The sequence below is a fragment of the Crassostrea angulata genome, chromosome 1 (assembly GCF_025612915.1).
Source record: "Crassostrea angulata isolate pt1a10 chromosome 1, ASM2561291v2, whole genome shotgun sequence".
Taxonomy (NCBI): Eukaryota; Metazoa; Mollusca; class Bivalvia; order Ostreida; family Ostreidae; genus Magallana; species Magallana angulata.
This window is the reverse complement of record NC_069111.1, coordinates 19,162,479-19,180,296: the sequence shown is the minus strand read 5'-3', so window position 1 is coordinate 19,180,296 and position 17,818 is coordinate 19,162,479. Positions and strand designations below refer to the sequence as shown.

At 32.3% G+C, this 17,818-nt stretch overlaps 2 protein-coding genes across 2 annotated transcripts; both read right to left on the bottom strand.

Annotated features, from left to right (window-relative positions):
• Window positions 1-1,315: 1,315 nt before the first annotated feature.
• LOC128192446 (uncharacterized) lies at window positions 1,316-2,661 on the bottom strand. Its single transcript, XM_052865159.1, has one exon. The coding sequence runs from the start codon at window positions 2,653-2,655 to the stop codon at window positions 1,648-1,650; it is 1,008 nt and encodes a 335-aa protein (XP_052721119.1). The 5' UTR covers window positions 2,656-2,661; the 3' UTR covers window positions 1,316-1,647.
• Window positions 2,662-2,830: 169 nt separating this feature from the next.
• Window positions 2,831-8,402, bottom strand: LOC128170833 (uncharacterized). The gene is made up of 5 exons (XM_052836590.1): window positions 7,685-8,402; window positions 5,062-5,517; window positions 3,751-4,922; window positions 3,170-3,225; window positions 2,831-2,943 (listed from the first exon to the last, which is right to left on the bottom strand). Exons 1-3 carry the CDS (start codon window positions 8,207-8,209, stop codon window positions 4,569-4,571), a joined length of 1,335 nt encoding a protein of 444 aa, XP_052692550.1. The 5' UTR covers window positions 8,210-8,402; the 3' UTR covers window positions 2,831-2,943; window positions 3,170-3,225; window positions 3,751-4,568.
• Between the last annotated feature and the right edge of the window lie 9,416 nt (window positions 8,403-17,818).

Here is a 17,818-nt window from a genome sequence, read left to right as displayed (position 1 = left end):
AGCAGCTTGGTCGTGCTGGCCGTGATGGTAGTCAGTCCTTACATCTGCTTCTTTATAATAGTAGACATACTCATAAACTTGAAGCTGACATGAAGACATATATTGAAAATAAAGATAAGTGTCGTAGACTTCAAATATTGGAATCATATGATTCGCTTCCTAATTTAGAACTTGTAAAACATTTATGTTGTGATATATGTTCCCAAAATTGTAATTGCAGTGGTGACTGTTGTGAACTGTATCAACATCCATATTTTTTATTTCAAAGTGATGATGTTTCTAGTGATGACAACTCTTGCATGTCAGATAGCACAGACTTAGAAAGTGATGATGTACTTGATATAGATGATACATATCCAGAGTTGGAGTAAGAAAGCTTTTTTCCAATGTTTCACTGTTATAAAATTTAAAACAATGTACATGTAATATAAACCATTTAAATCTATGAATTAAACTTTGTTCTTTATCACTTGAACATTGATTTCACAACTTGTTTTTAGTGGGATAGACATTAATTCTAAATGGCTTTTCAAAAATTAAGTTGCTAAAAAATTTTAGAGGAAGGATATGGGGGGGGGGGCACATTCCTCTGAAAGAAAAACCCTTACTTTTTTATGGATAGGGGTGAACTGGATTTTTTAAATATATTTTTTGCTACACAGTATACTCGTGCTTTAATAATTCTAAACACTTGCATTTAGTAACTGTTAATGTCTATTCCTGTTTCAACTTATAACAGATGAACTAGAAATCATGGAAGGATTTAGCTGAATGAAACAATGTTTCTAGTTTTTCTTCTTGACTATTTCAAGAATAAATGTGGCTATTCCAAGAATAAATGTAAAGGGACAGGCACTTTCCATTTTACCCCACCTTCACATTTAAATATTTCCCCTCCCCTACCTTAAAAAAAAACATATAAAAAGTGCCTTCTAACCCTTCCATACATTTTTTCCTGTATTAGACAGATTTATTTCTTTACTTTATCCAATGCAACTTGTTTGACATTGAAAATTACTCAAGAGGCTAAAGGCTATTCCAGATGGAAAAAAATAACTGGGAGCGATGAAATTTCAAATTAATTTTTTTTTGTGCGATATCTTTTCGTCCTAATAAAAGTACATGTAGTAAAATATTTTAATACACTTGCATGCATTTTTTTTTTCAAAATTAAATGAGGGATTACCAGATTTTTTCCAACTGAAATATCTTTTGTTGGAAGAGTTTCTAGTACATGTATTTCATTACCTGGTACATGGTATAGAAATTACCCAAGAGGAATTGCAAATGCATTGACCCATTCAAAGCAACAACATAAAATTTAATTGGTTTATTTTCTTTAGCATAAAGGACAAGGTCATACTTATTGGTCAAAGTAAACATTGCAACTTTACGATTACCAAGGATTAGAGATTTTAATCCTTATAAATTATAAGTTAATTTGAAAATCACTGCAACATATTCATACAGTCAGATATGTGTATCAATGAAATAGTTCTGATTCATATCACAGAATTGATAATAAGATACTGCAATGCAATAAGTTTTGTAATATTGATATTGTGTGTTAACACATAACATATGGACATGTATATTCAGTCAAAACATACAAGAGAGTCTAGGTGAAAAAGGACCAATGTTAACATTTCACTGCAGTGATTTAGAAGCAATTTTCTTCTGCTTGCCCATCCACTGATGCAAGGATTTAGGATCAAGCTTGGATAGTGGGTCTTTAAATTTACTGAACGATGGCCAATCCTTTACAACACCGTGTCCATTTTTGAGTACACATTCTGCAATTCGACCGATATCCACAGATTTGTCCACCTGTGGTCTTTTCCTCCCAGCTCTCACTGTATTGTTTACTTGCATAAGTTTTTGTTTCATATTATCAATAACTTGTGTGGACATTGTAACTACCTTGGCAGAATTGAAAGACTTGTTTGAACCCTGTGTGTTCAGCTGAGATTTTATCTTTTTGATCTGTAGTTCCACACAGTTATCATTCGGTATATTTTGGTCCACTCCTCCCATCAAATTCTGGCATATGTTCCATTTATATTCGAAACTTTCTTTTGGGCTGAGTATCGCAACAATGTAGGCAATATATCTCCACAGCCACAACTTATATTTAGTATGTCCAAGCGCACCTGCATACATCCATTCAAATTTAGCATTCCGAAGACAACGTTCACCGTCTCCCATCCTGTAGGCATCACAAGTGTCGACTAGCAATAGAGCCATCCTTATAAAACTTGATACAACACTGTCGGATCTTTTTGTCAAAGTACTCTCATGGAACTGCCATTGATGCTTCTTTTTAAGATGATTCCTGAAGTGGCCCTCTGTTACATAGTGTTTGTCACACAATGCACACTGAAAACCAGTTGCACTCTTCATTTCACAAAGTTTATTACAGTCTATATCTAACTGCTTGATGTTTTCGTTTAGCTCATCTATATATGTTGTATCTTTAACTCCTAGAACATCCATTACTAAATCGGCTTGATCATATAACCAGTCTGTTTTCTGATTTTCATTCATGAGGGAGAATAATGGAAAGCTGCCAGGTTTGTCATCCATATCATTCATGCTGTGTAGGCTCATAAATGCTGCAACCACATATCCACTCATTGCATCCACCACAAAGTTCATGTGTGACCTAAATAGGTAATAAAGAAAATCCTTTGAGCTTTGTATCTTGCTTATAGCTGGACAAATTGCACATAATCTTGTTTGGCCAACATAAAAGTATCTGAGCAAACATAAAATGGAAAAATTATGTTTTTAAACATAAAGATAATACAAACATATCTATTACCTGAAATCATTAGTGACCTGGTCTGCTCCAGATACATTTCTCCTGTTGATTAGGTTTCTAAGTTGATAGAGACTGCCCCCATCGCTGCTGCTTTCTTCTTTGTAAAACTCTTGATATACACTCTGAAGTAAATTGAAAATATCTAAACCTGACATGCTGACACATATTGATTTTCAACACTATACTGTTACATTGCTTACTCAAGTATAATATTTGTAATATATGATTGATACAAAAATTTTAACTTAATTACCTAGTTCTATGTTTCCAAAAAATAAATAAATTAATCAACATGTTTATTACATAAACATTTTGATACCTGATGTTTGCCAAAACAAATTGACTTACCCAAGAAATTAGTAAACCAAAAACTGTAACCTTCAAACTTCAATGGTGAAACATCTCTAAACACAATGGAATAAAAATGTGTAAACACAAACAATGACAATAACAAATACCATAGTTAATTCATGTACTTTGGCCAAATCTAGTTGTTGATCTCATACCTCTCCCCTCCAAAAAAATTTTCTCTTTTAAATTATCATTCTATGAAAAATAAAATATTAAATGAGTATGCCCATAAGGTTTTTAAAAACAAGCAATACCTAAATTGAAGAGCTTATTCAAAATGCCAGATATTTGATATTATTTATGTTCTGGTGAGTTATAATTAGAATTTATCTTTAATATATTTGTTTATCCAACCTTTTTTTGGAAAGAAAAATTTTGAGATACAATGATTTGAACCAACTTGCAAGCTAGAATAAAGAACTAAAAAATATGAAACATTTAATAAAGTCTTGCATGAAAATTTTTGCAAAGCAAATTAAAATTTATGAAATCATGATGTATGATAAGATTTGAAATTGAAATTTCTCTTAACATGCAAAACTTTATACAAACTGATGAAAGAACAAAACAAAACTCACAAAGATAACCAACTACAACCCATGATACCATCAGAAAATTCATCTGTCTGTGCAGTCCCTCAGGTCTATGTATTACACCAAGAAGCTTTTCATAGCTTGACTCATTGTTTCTCATCGCTTGTTGTGCACTCATAGCACGTTCGTTTGTCAAAACATCACCCCCTAGAACTACTATTTCAACGGTTCCGTCAATGAATGGCACAGCTAGAGAGTGAACTCTCTGCATTATTCTAATCATTCCATCGGAAGAATTTTCACTCTCGTCAATTAAGTCACAGTTTATAAACACAGATTTCTGGGACGTTTTTTCAATTTGTGGGTGTGGTATATAGTTTGGAAGAAGTTTTTCGAATGATTTGAGTTCTCCAATAAAATTTGATAAGATTCTGGCAACATGAAATTGAATATTTCTTTGAAAATCAAGAATTTCCACTTTAGATGGAAAAAACACACAACTACTGATTGTTTCTATGTCGGCTACAGGCTTATTTGTAGGGAGCTCCTGATCAATTATTCTCTTCTGGGTTGCCAGAAGGAGAAACCAATGCCATGATTTCCTTTGTCTGTCTGAAGTCATATTTGCAGGAGTAATGAGAATGTCGACATTGTCCCCCAGAATTTCAATGGGTATGCATGGATTGTCTTTTCTTCTTAACATCTTCTTCTTTAAATATGCCACAAGGTTTTCTTGATTTCCTGATGAGTTAAGTGTCTCTGTGTTGGACACCTTGTTCACTCTTGTATCAAAAACTACAGTCTCTGGTTTTTGCATGGCACTAGTAGTGTGCATGTTTCTGTAATTCATTGAAAAAGTAACTTCACTTGAAAGCTTTGTACTTGAAAAAGCTGTTCTTGAGCAATCCCAAAGCTCTAAAGTTGTAAAAGCATTCAGTTGTGCACCACACCCATTTTGATAACAAAGTACAGTGCATGTTGCATACTGGTATTCTAGGACTTTGAATTGGACCTTCCACTTTTTCAGTCAGCTGATAGGTTGTGTCTTCATAGTCCTTTATGATTTTCTCACAAGTCATAATATCTCGCCTCTCGGACACATATCTTGCAACTGTATTATCAATTCTCTCCTCTTGTTTCAGAACTATGTCTCTTTTTTTCCTATGCAATGCACTTGGTGAAACCGAGAATCCTAGGTCATGCAATATAGATATAGCCTATATAAAAAATAAAAATTCAATCTATGTACAATATCAAACACTGAAACAACAGTAATTAAAGAGATAGAAATTAATATTTTGTTTTCCTTCAATACATGTAAGATGAAAAATAAAACTATCCAAATAATCAACCTACCTCTTTTGTGGCTCCACATTGATCCAACAGCAGTCCAATTGTGTATTGCAGTCTTGATAGAGTGTGGTTTCTGCTATACAAAAAGACTGAAAATCCTGTGCAAAGGCTTATAACCTTATGACCTTTCACTTCTTGTTCTGATGCATCTTTCAATAAAACACTTTGTAAGAGCCTAACAGTGACAGGGGCTTTTCCCTTTAAATAATGCAAAAGACTCTCCCAGTCTGCAATTTCTGTATGATAGTGAAGTTGATTTTCTTCTTTTCTGCAAATTTCACATATTTCTTTGTGTATGTGCTTACACACTTCTTGCAACACAGCTTGTTTGTACTGGTCTGACTTCATCATATGGTGTACAAAACTCGTCCTACCATTAAGCATAGCTTTACATATTGCTTGCTGGGTGGGATCAGAAATTATTGATGATCTATGACTACTTCCATACTTTGCCATGATCTGAAAAAAAAATAGTCAAATTTACTTTATATGTAACCACTCCACAGAATGGAGATATCACACATGGGCTTCATTGTTTTGTGTAGCACCAAAAATTCAAAGATTCAATAACTGAAAGGTTCATCGAAAAAACTATAGTTTTAGACAGAATATAGGTACACCGCAAGCGGATTGAATGGCAGCCAACCCCAAATTAGTGAAAGTGAGGAACATGGATATTTTATTAATTTGGCCAAATATATCAATAAACATGTACTTAAAAAAAATTTACTTTTAAAATAAGTTAGTTAATTAAATCCTTCTCCGTGCCATGAAGGCACATAAGGCCGGTGCTTATCCCAGGTTTCCGTGGTGCTAAGCAGATGAGAGTCATTGACTCCCCCTGAATGGGACACCAGTCAATCGCAGGTTAACCCCCAGCGTAAGCTGGTACCCAATTTCAGCTGGGTGGCAATGTATATAAAGTGCCTTGTCTAAGTGCACTACACACAACATCAATTGACCACAGCGGGGTTTGAACCAGAGACCTTTCGGTTACTGGCCTAACGCCCTTGACCACTAAGCCATGTGCTCTCACTTTTAAAATACACCTATTTAAAAATTTTAAACTTTTAAATCAACAATTAAAATTCAAAATAACAAGTTACTAAGAATAATTAAAAAAATTAAAGACAAATGTGTTACTTAAATTGTAATCTTTCTATTTGACATCCTTAACCATTTTCCCAAGTTTTCGAAAAATCCATTTATCAGGTTTGGCCCCCGGCCCACTCAACCCCCATTTGGTATGTCTGTCTGTGAAGATCTTTGTTTTGTATTTTTTCTTCTATGTATTTCATTTTTTGGAAATTTCCATATGATGAAATTGAAAGTAGAAGTCAAAATAACTGAGATTATGTCCTATTCGGAAAAAAATCAGTCGTATGAACAAACACAGACACATTGATTTATAACGACCTCCTGCATGCAATCCATGTCATGTGATCATATTTTTAAATGCATGTTCAATAAACCCACACAAATAATTTGTGAAAAAGAGAATATTTAATGTAATATTTTAAAATTAACTTGCCAAATTACTTGTCCTATTATTTGACATAATGCCCAAAAATATGTAATTTGAGATGAAAAAAAGTTAAACCACCATTAGGTAGATAAATTCATATTAGAAGTACATGTATCACATGGGTGATTGACCACCAAATGGGAGTCAAATCAGCAAATGGCGGCCAAATCTTTTTATATTAACCTTTTTGACTTTTACAACTCAATAGTGATAAGCATATGTTTATATTACTTTGGGGATCCGCTGCTAAAGTGCACAAGCTACGCATGTACCAGAGTTGTCTGTACTTGTTCCCTTTCTGGTTTCGGCTCGTGATGATATTTTCAAAGAAATATGATAACTAAGGTTATAAATCGTGGACGCAATATTTGATTCAATTTAATTCTATGTTCTCTATATTCTCAAGATCTTTATTAATAAAAGGACGTTTTCATGGATGACCGGCGTCATGTGAATTTGACAGACTGCTGGTAATCAGCGCGTTTGGTATTGTACATAACCAAGTACAAGTAAATTTTTAATTACTATTTTCAATAGCAGAAAAATTAGTCTCTGTCAAACACTAGTTTTTTCTTGTCATAGTGCTAAAAGACATGGCGTCACATTAAGCATCAAAAGACATAAGTTAATTGCATGATTGTCATGAGCACTAGACATGGTATACATAGGACGATTAAACAAATGTCAATCATTTTCTATAATCCAATCTGGGGCCTCGATCAATTCAGTTGATTGACAGGGTTACACTGACCAGGTAAATTTGAAGGTGGTGCTTATTTTCTTTGTCTTTAGACTGAAACAGAAAACCTCATGCGCAGACTTAGAGGGGAGGGGGGCGACCCCCAACCCCTGGAAAATAAAAATTTATTTAATTAATACAGCAAAATTGTCGCAAATATGCCTCAGACCACCACACCCCCTACCCGGCTAACACAGTATTATCCTTCGGACATCCCCCCCCCCCCCCTCTGGAAAAATTTCTGAATTCGTGCATATAACCTGAAGCCTGAATAAAAACTGTTAAATATGTTACATGTACATAATGTTAGTGTGTGCAATTTTTTTGTTTTCCTTATTTGTAAGTAATATAATTGAACTTACTTTGACATCAAAGTCTTTCTCATGGTAAGTCTTTGTTTGCGTAGAGGCATCATTTGTGCTAGATTGATCCAAACGTTTGATCCACGGCTCTTTTTCATGCGGTAAAATAGACCGCTCTGCATGAGGTTTATCAATTGGTGCAGCCCTAACCTCAGGGGAATTGAATGGCAACAATCGTCTGATCTTTGGCTTCCGTGGTGTTGGTGTGTTCTTTTGCCTTTCTCGTTTGTTGCTAACAGGTGTACGTAAATGCGCTTTACTAATAACAGTTTCCTTTATTTCTGAAAATAGTTCGTTTCTCTTCTCGTACAGTTTTGTCAATCTTGTTTTGATATCGTCGTCGATCCTCACGAGTCTATTAAGTTTATTTACACAAAATTTGCAAACATAATTTTTAACATTTAAACTGAGTTCTTTGAATATCCTTGAGAAATCTTCATGTGTTGACACTAATCTATACGATTTTTTATCTTTAATTGTATTTCTACATAAGCCGCATATTTTCTCGGTACCTTTTTCCGCCATTGACCTCCCATGTGTATCGACTAACGTATCTCCCAATACAGAAGAGCATCGATAAATGTAAAGGGAGATTTCATTGGATAAGATAAAGGTCAAAGAGTTTTTGCATATATAATTAAAAGCACACTGTTTTTTTCTTGGTGACCCACGGGTGATGATGGAGAGAATCGATGTGAATCAGACGTGGGTCACCGACGATGCATCTGAACAAGACATAAGTTCACAAAACTTAATAGTATTTGGCGCTGACCAGTATTTTTCATCAAGATATTTACGTCTAAATGTCAATAGTTCTTTACATTCCAGAATATAATGAAATTCGTCAGCAATTTGACCAGAATTACACAGTTTACACACTCTTTGGTTTAAAGGTGTATTGTACCATCTCCCAGTCTCCACTGGGAGATGGTGATTTGAAGTTCTAAATTTCATAAAAACCTTTCTGAGCCTAAGTGGCAATATATTAATGTAATTTTCATAATTAAAATTTTTCTTAAAAATCTTGTAAATTTGCCCTTTTGACGAGTCATTAATGTCACTAGACCATTTTTGGATATATTGGTCTTGTAACCTTTCTTTTACAATTGTAGAAATCCACTTTACATTTACAATATTTTGTTCATACCAAATATTTGAAAAACCACACATATCTAAAATATTTTTAACACCTACAATCCAAGAGTTTGACATATTTCCCCTTTGATATTGCAAGACCAAAAACTTACATAAAACAGATACAATTTTGCTTTCGGAGTTTGTAAATAACTTTGACCAGTAGGAAATCATTCTGGTATGTTATCAAAGTAGTAACATAGTCATGTACCATACGCAAAGTGTACGGGATGATGCAGACTTAAATGTTGACAATGTCGTAAATCAGGTACCATTAATTACAGGTGAAGATGATACCGGATGAACCCTCCACTGAGCATCAATCATTCCTTTCGCTGGTTCAATTTTCGCGGAATTTGTGGGTACCACTCAATCTTGAATTAACATCCTCCACGAATTAATGAATTAGAGTTATAAAATCGTATTTCCTTTTGTATGTATAAAAATATACAAAAAAGTCCCCACGAACCTATAAAGTTGTAACAATCCACGAAAATTTGCCCCCACGAAAATTATTGATCCCGCAGTATATTGCATTGTTAACAAGCTTTTGATCTTTCAGTGCTTTGATTTAACTGTATCCATATCCTTACAGATGTAGATTCAAATGCGATTTATTGATCTTTCATTGAAAGTTTTTAAAACCAATTTGTTTGAATTTATTTTTCAAATTGTTAGGGTTTGCGGATGTTATGAATTGATTTCAGCTTATTAATATTACATGCATTACTGAAAGATGTTTTGTTGAATTTTTCTTTGTTTATTTTGGTTTTATGAATTTAATATACCATTCAATCAATAAATAATATGCATATTGATATTAAGATAACTTTAATAGAAGATTTACCATGCAAGAGGTATAAAACTAAATAATCAGACCTTAGATTCTGTTTAGAAGCATTAGTAACAACAAACAAGGTCCCTAAAACTAGGGCGTCACATTTAAGACGTATATGATCTAATCTGGCTGGAACTAACCCAATGTTCTTTATATGCATATTACGTAATAATTTACCTGACTAAGGTTTTACCTTGAGAAAAATGTTGTTGGGTCGGATATTGTCTTGCAAAAACAATTCTCAGAAAGGACGTTCGGAATTTTTTTTTATATTTATCCAATCTTTTAAAGAGCGACTCCTCGATTTTCTCATATAACAAATTTTGAATATTGCACAAATATTTTAGTGTCGCTGATTAACGGTAATTAAATACCTGCCAAGATGATCTGTTCTTTGTATTTTGATTCAAGATTCAAATTTTGAAAAAAAATCATCGGCTCATATAAAAGGTTGGGAGGTGAAAGATGACAAAGGGGTGAGTGCAGAGTCTCTCGACAGGTAAACAAGTACCTAGTTTCAAAATGAAATGAAATGAAAATGCATTTTGAAGATAATTTTTTTGTTTTAAATATACAAATTATTTCAAATACAAATGAAATATATTGTAAAGGTCTCTTTATTTGATGTCTGTGGTTTATGAATCGGGATGTATATTGCCTATTAGTTACACCTAGTTATGAAAAATTAAGTTGTTCTTGTATGACAAAATTATCATAAAAGAAAGGTCACCCTATTTAATAACAAGGCGCAATATAGTTCAGTACTTAAAAAGTGGGTATTTTAAATGCTTAACAACGTAGTAAAAATATAGACATAAACTCATTATGTGTGTCCTCACGTCAAATGGACAATGAATATATATATATATATATATATATATATATATATATATATATATATATATATATATATATATATATATATATATATATATATATATATATATAAAAGGTACCGGTATATAGTTGCGCTCAGTGTCTGCACAGTGTTGCACAGCTGTATGAACAAGATATACATACACACGAAATACAAATTTAAGACAATTTGTTTTTTAAAAGTTTATTCACAATGACAAAATAGAATAAAATATTTCATATATATCTGTCTTAGAAATTCTTTTGTTGAATATCTTTGACATTACATGGAATTTTAATCAGAAGGTGCTTTTATTTTGTAACATCTTAAACAATGAAAAACAGATTTATTATTATATCTCTCTCTTTTTTTTTAAATTCTGCAAATTTAATAGAATTATTTTAGTTCATTAAGTACAGATAACCTTCGAATAATGTTTAGTAAGATGATGCTTAGATGATGCAAATAAAGTAAATAGTTGAGACGATATATACTGAAGCTAAAGTAGACAGCATGCAAGTGATTATATTTAGAATATTGTCACTGTTAATGATGTGGTAAAAAGTATGCCGTAAGCTACTCTGGATTATTGGAGATTAATCAGTTGATTAGTCTTGTAAATCATTTTAATGAGAACTGAGTAAGCTAATAAAAGAAAGAATCTAGAAAACACCGCCTTTATTGTTTAATTCATCGATTTTTGTTGAAAGATTTCTTGTTTTATTTTTGGACATTTTGACAACGAACAATAACGTTAAATTAGATGTAGCACTTCAGTTGATTTAATCATTATCTGATTTCGTACTGTCATATCATATTTACTTTTAAACCAAGAAGTTGATTACTTTCCCTCTCCCACACAAATACAGGGACTCAAATTAATGGAATTAATAGTTGTTTATTGACCAGCCCTATTGAAACACTACACATCGTCATTCATTTGACATTTGCTTAGAATCCGATACATTGTCATTTTTGATGAAATAAATAGTAACTGAATCGTATTAAAATAAATAAATCGAGAAATAGAATAACAAACCAACGAACTTATTTAGTTTTAACATTTTTTATACGGATGTTTCCAGAGAATTTTTTTTTGTAGTTGTTGTTGCGAAAAGGTGCAACAAATTTGATAAGCATCACACAAGCTTCCATATGTGTTTTAAATGTATCTCAATACCATTAAAAAAACAAAGAAGTAAATGATAATATTGTACATTTTAGTGATTCATGTTAATTATGGCAATAATGTAATATAGGACTACTAACCTTAAGAAAACTGCATCGTAATTTCTAAAACTACAGCAGTTTCCAAGATATAATTAAATCCGAGAAGAATTTGAACAATATTCTTTAATATTTATCGTGAAGACAACTTATTACATTTTTTTCTTTATTTTGACGACCGTTTTAATAATGGAACCTCGAAATTGATTGTTTATGTTGACAAAAACATACACGTTTAAAGAACTTTACAGGATAAATTCTGTATTCAATAGCATGATTTCTCCATTTAATATTCTATAGTTCAGAGCATTTCCATAGCCTGCATGTATGTCCTAAAAAATGACATTTATATACTCATTATATTGGTCAAACTAGTATAGTTCTATAGTTCCTTTTGGTTTCAGTTTTTAGGACATGGGACATTTTAAATTCACTTAATATTGTGTGTCAAATTGACAATCTTTTACATGACTTTTGCCATATACTAATAAATTTCAATGTTTAGTCACTTCTACGGCAAACTCTTAACTTAAATCGACAGCGACATATTTTAAAATAGCTCTATTTTTATGACAGTAAAAACAGCTGTGCCCTTTGTTACGCAATTGTAGTTCAAAATGATTCCGTTACATAAGAATGCATATAGAGTTTTATTTTTCATTACTAGTACCATAGCATGTATGATAGGATGTGGGTACGGGGTGATACCTACATAAATGTAGACACTGTCATTAAATCACGCTCCCTTGGAGACGAAGTCGAGTCCGGGATTAGAGTCCAACTGATCATTATTCCTTACGCAGTAACTATTTCGCAATCTAAACAGAATTTCCGTCTTTATTTGGTTTGATTTACCTGTATCCGTGTATCCAAAAAGATAGATAAGTAAATACCAAATGTCGATGGTTTATCTTACAATAAAAGATTATGAAAATAGAATTTGTTTGAAATTTCTTTTTTCGGAGTTGGACAGGGTGTTGGTATTATTTAATTTCAGGTTTAATTTGTTGATCTCTTTTCAGTGTTGCGTTTGATTCAAATAAAGAGTTTTACATCATTTTGTTTAACAAACAATTTACAAGCACCCTGTATATTCAATTCTTCAACTAATTTCTAAGTAGAAAATTTAACTCATCAATTAAACATTCTAGCACTATTTATATTCAACCAAAATCGGGTAACGAAAATACCTTTTCATCAAATGGAATGAAACTTCGTATATCAATAATATAAATATTATTGCATGAAATAATCTGTTAGTTATGACTTTACTGAAAAATATATGATAGACAGTCACATTGTCTTTTTATTTTTTGATTGACCCTCGTATATGCCCGTAAGAAGATCTGAAGACTTTCGATGTATATCAATGGAAGAGCAAAATTGCTGGCAAAAAAGGCCAACGATTTCCCACCAAAATACCCCCCCCCCCTTCACCACCCACACATGATGCAAAAAAGACAACTGTGACTTTTGGGTGAGAACAATCACTATTTTTATGTTTATAATCTAACGTGATATATTGTGTACATTTGTATCAGGTATATGACGCTTCTGATAAGACTACTTCTATAGATAGAACAACGTTTACTTTAGAGTTCATTTGCGATCTGAAACAAAATCTGAATGGATTGCATGAATTGAAATCGTGAAATGGTCAGTCACGTGATTCGCCAACAGTTGTTGAAAAAAAAGAACTACATCATGCACAAAACTAGTCATACAAATGGTTAAGGCATTTTATCAACAACAACAAAATTATAATCAAAGCTTTTTCAATTCGTTGCAAATGAGCTTCGGAAACTGCGCTAATGTTATGCTAAAAAGGTCCCCCAAAACTAGGGCATTTAATAGTTTGCTCTAATCTGGCTGGAACTAACTCAAACCTCTTTATACAGATATTACGTCATTCTTTACCTGGCTGAAGTTTTACCTTGAGAAATATGTTGTTGTGTCTATTGATGTTCCATCCAAGAACTGAAGGCCGTTACTAAAAACTATTCATTCGTGATGAAACATACCTTTAGGAATTTTTTTTTAAATATTCAATGCCTTCGGTTTAGTTTATGAATTGAGTCGAGGTATTTTGGTGGGTTAGTGTGTCTATAATTAAATAATTACTACTTCTCATACAAGAAGGCAGGCCTATGTCATAATACGATAAAATACTTTTGATAAGTATAAAAGCTGGGTATCTTTAATTTTTACCTAAACAGGAAAAAACGTAGGTCGCTGCATGCGCCAGATGGAGATAGCATAAATACAGAATACAATATGGCTTTGTACCTGTATCTATGAAGCTTTAATATAGCGTTAAAAATTTATCAATATATTCAACACAATTGGACTATTTCACGATCAAAACTTCAACATCGTCCACGAAAAATTGTTTGAAAAAGCATATCATGTTGAATACCATTTAAAATATAGAGTACAATTATTATGAAACGATGCATTTATAAGGGGTGGAGCATTTTGAAATTTCAACGACACTTGAACTGCATACGTGTTGCATAAATCATAATAATATACAATTGATTATTATACAATGAAGGAATTTTGTCTGCTTTGCGCCATGGTCCTCTGAAATTTCAAAGGTATTTAAGTTGGTTCAAACAGACTTGGTCATTTAGTTGCACAATTCGCCGAATGACGAATATTATATGATTTGGCTGGAATTTATTGGATCAACCTGCGTTTATTATACCATGCTCTACCTGAGCTTATTGATTGTTTACGTCTTTCAGGGTTCATCTCTACCTATTTGTCAATGTTTCGTCTTGAATAACTTATTTGATTGAAAGAATGTCATATGCTTATGAATACACTTACACCACCGATGTACACGCATCTCTTCATACACTCACGATGGCTATTGTTCCCATTGTGCGTATAACTTATATGTTATATCATATTAAACGTTATGTATTGAATTTAAAATTTTAAACTTTTGTTCAAGTAGGGAAAGGGTGGAGAATTAAAAAGGTTTAAAAATTAATTGGGAATTTTTAAAAACTTTTTCAAATATAATCTTATGTCGGAAGAATTTGTGCAAAGTTCACACGATACTTTGTCCCGAGGTCATGAATTGTGGTCTCTGGGCGTATCTATTAGTAATACCCACTTCCTCTTTTCGTGTAATATTGTTCAATACAGAAAAACTGGGTATTTTAAACGCTTATCTAAGAAGTAAAATCAACGACGAATAGAGAAAGGAGCTTTTTCCGAGAAAACCTGATATATAGGTCGTAAAATCTGTACAATGTGCGTGTGTGTGTCATACGCGCTTAACTTGTATATATATATGTTGTCGGATATATATTGTTGATATTTACGTATGTGTATATACATAAGCAAATCGATCGTCACGCTTTGTGAACACAACATAAACAACGCGGCTTGCAGTGGCGTGGAGTTGCGTCATACATTTCTTGAAGTTTCATCATCCCTGTTTATTTCAAAGAGATCGTTGCATCATCTAGAGAAAAATCTCGTATTTCTGTAATTTATCGCTTTTTTCTATGATTTACCCAATGATCCTTTTTTTTTTTACATTTATCAATGATGACAATTATAAAGGAAATAATTAGAAGTGGTTTCTTTTAAACATATCAAATATCCCAACAATAAAAAGATAGAAGAAATGATCATTTATTGAAGACAACCCCCACCACCCAAAAAACAAAAAACAAAAATAGAACAAAAAGTAAATAATAAATAAAGAATTGTAGAAGCATGTGTTTAAGAAATACATTTATTTACATGTTAAAATGGAAACACGAATCTTTTATTACATATAGAATACTTGCAGGGATTTCTTTTGAAATCAAGAAAGATATAATCTGCCTTATGCAAATTACTAGTATTCAGCGGTTGAAGATTTCGCAAGTTTGGTTTAAATTATCATTGCAATTGATTTTAAAAAATTATTATTATATTCTTATTTATTGTCATTTTTTATAAAGTTGTTATATCGGTGTTGTGCCTTAAATATTTGATGCATGGTAATTTGTTATTGATACAAAGCATTCTTAACACTTTACCTTCTTGGTTGTCTAATTTAAATTACATAATTTAAAACATATTTTAAGTTGATAAAACTTAAAATAACAATTTCAATAAACACAAACCCCACCAAAAAAAAAACCTGTACAATTTTTAACAATTCACATTTCATTTTCAAAATGGCTCTGTTTGCTGTGAGTAGCATGTCGCAGTACATGTACTTCAATAGTACATGACTATCGGCATTAAAAAGTTCTTCCAGCATTCTCCATTCAAGATAAAGCTGAATTAAAACACGTAATATGCTCTACATCATTACACATATGTAGGACAATTCCGTGGTCCGTAGTCTCGAGAACTGTCTGGACTGGATCCTGGCATGTACCTCTAATTTACACTTTCAATTTCCTTTTAATAATGAATCTATATAATGTAATTAATTAAGATTTATCCGTCTGTTTCCTCGTCTTTCTCGATTATGGTTATCAACTTTTAGATTTTAAAACATGAAGACGTGCATATGTACACTGCTATACATGTAAATTTAATTAACAGTTCGGCCTCAGCACTTTAACGCCGGAATGGGTAGGTGTGTGTGTATAATACAGGTGGAAAATTCCTTCATGAATTATATATAATTTTAGATCTTTATTCCATCAATATTCAACAGCCTCTGACTAGGTCCAGGTGCAAACGTCATATTTCGATCAATCGGTAAGCATAGCATATATACAAGGTAGACATTAACAGTTACAGGTATATTGAAATTAATAACATCAGGTGTATGTGTGGGTGGGTGGTTGGGGTTGGGGAGGGTGTTGAAGGATATTGGGGTGTGGAAGGCAGCTCACGAAAAATATCAACTTTGAAGGAAATGTGTTTATTAATATTCTTCATTCGATCACTTGTCGTAATATTTTCTCATATTTTTTTTTTGGCGTGGAGTATTTCAAATAAAATGAAAAAACACTTCGAATAAGTCATGTACTATAGTTTCCACAAAAACATATGAAATACATACTCTGATATATAATCATTTTTATGAGTAAAATATATACATGTACATTGATATTATATATGTAGTAGATTGTTTATTCATGTATATTTATGTGTATTCATATCTAACGTTATTAATGGCAATATTTATAAAATTTCATTATTAGAAGAAGACTATCTAAGTTATGTAGAACTTGTGTCTAATCCATTTGATTTAATCGTTAAAATATGTTCAATTTATACATGTTCATATTAATATTCTTCCCTTGTCTAGAAATATGACGACTGTCGATGTTTTTCATGCTGTCCTTACAGAAATACATCGCGGTCAGTCAATAAATTATCATCAAGGGAGGGCGTAAGGGGCATAAGTTATTTATAGCAGTAAAATTTGCTGATTTAGTGGAGAATTGTTTTTTTCTTCATTTAATTACTTATTTTTTTGTCTTTTAATTAATTTTTGCAACATTATAAAGGTGGTGCCTTGCTTGTCTGTCAAATTCAAAGAAATAGCAAAATATAACTTTTTAAATATGACAATTCATTTATGATAAATGTGCATGTATAGTGTTATTCATACGAGATGTCAGTTCATTCTATTTAAAAGTTATATATATATATATATATATATATATATAAAGGTACATGAACATATATACTGACGTGTTCTGTGTTAATGTAAGATGGACATATATGTTTTGTAGATTTAGTTTTTTCTACAACATCAAATCCATCATTTTTTTTATTTATCAGTTTGCAATCTAGGTGTGCCCTTAAGTAGGTCAATATAAGTAATACGTACCTATCCAGTAATATGTAATATACACCCGTGTTTACCTGTGTACTCATAACTGACCAATGGATAGTCACGGGGTCATGACCTCGATGACGAATACGAACTACGAAGCGGAACACACCAGAATTGTATCTGCGCTGCAAGTTTAGCCAAAGTTTTGGTGCGCACATTCTGTCCAAAAGGAAAACGCGCATTTCATTAAATTATTTTTGAAGCCTACAAATACAATTCATGCATATATTTTTCTTCAGTGTCGGCAATGTCCTGGTCAAAAGCAAAAGG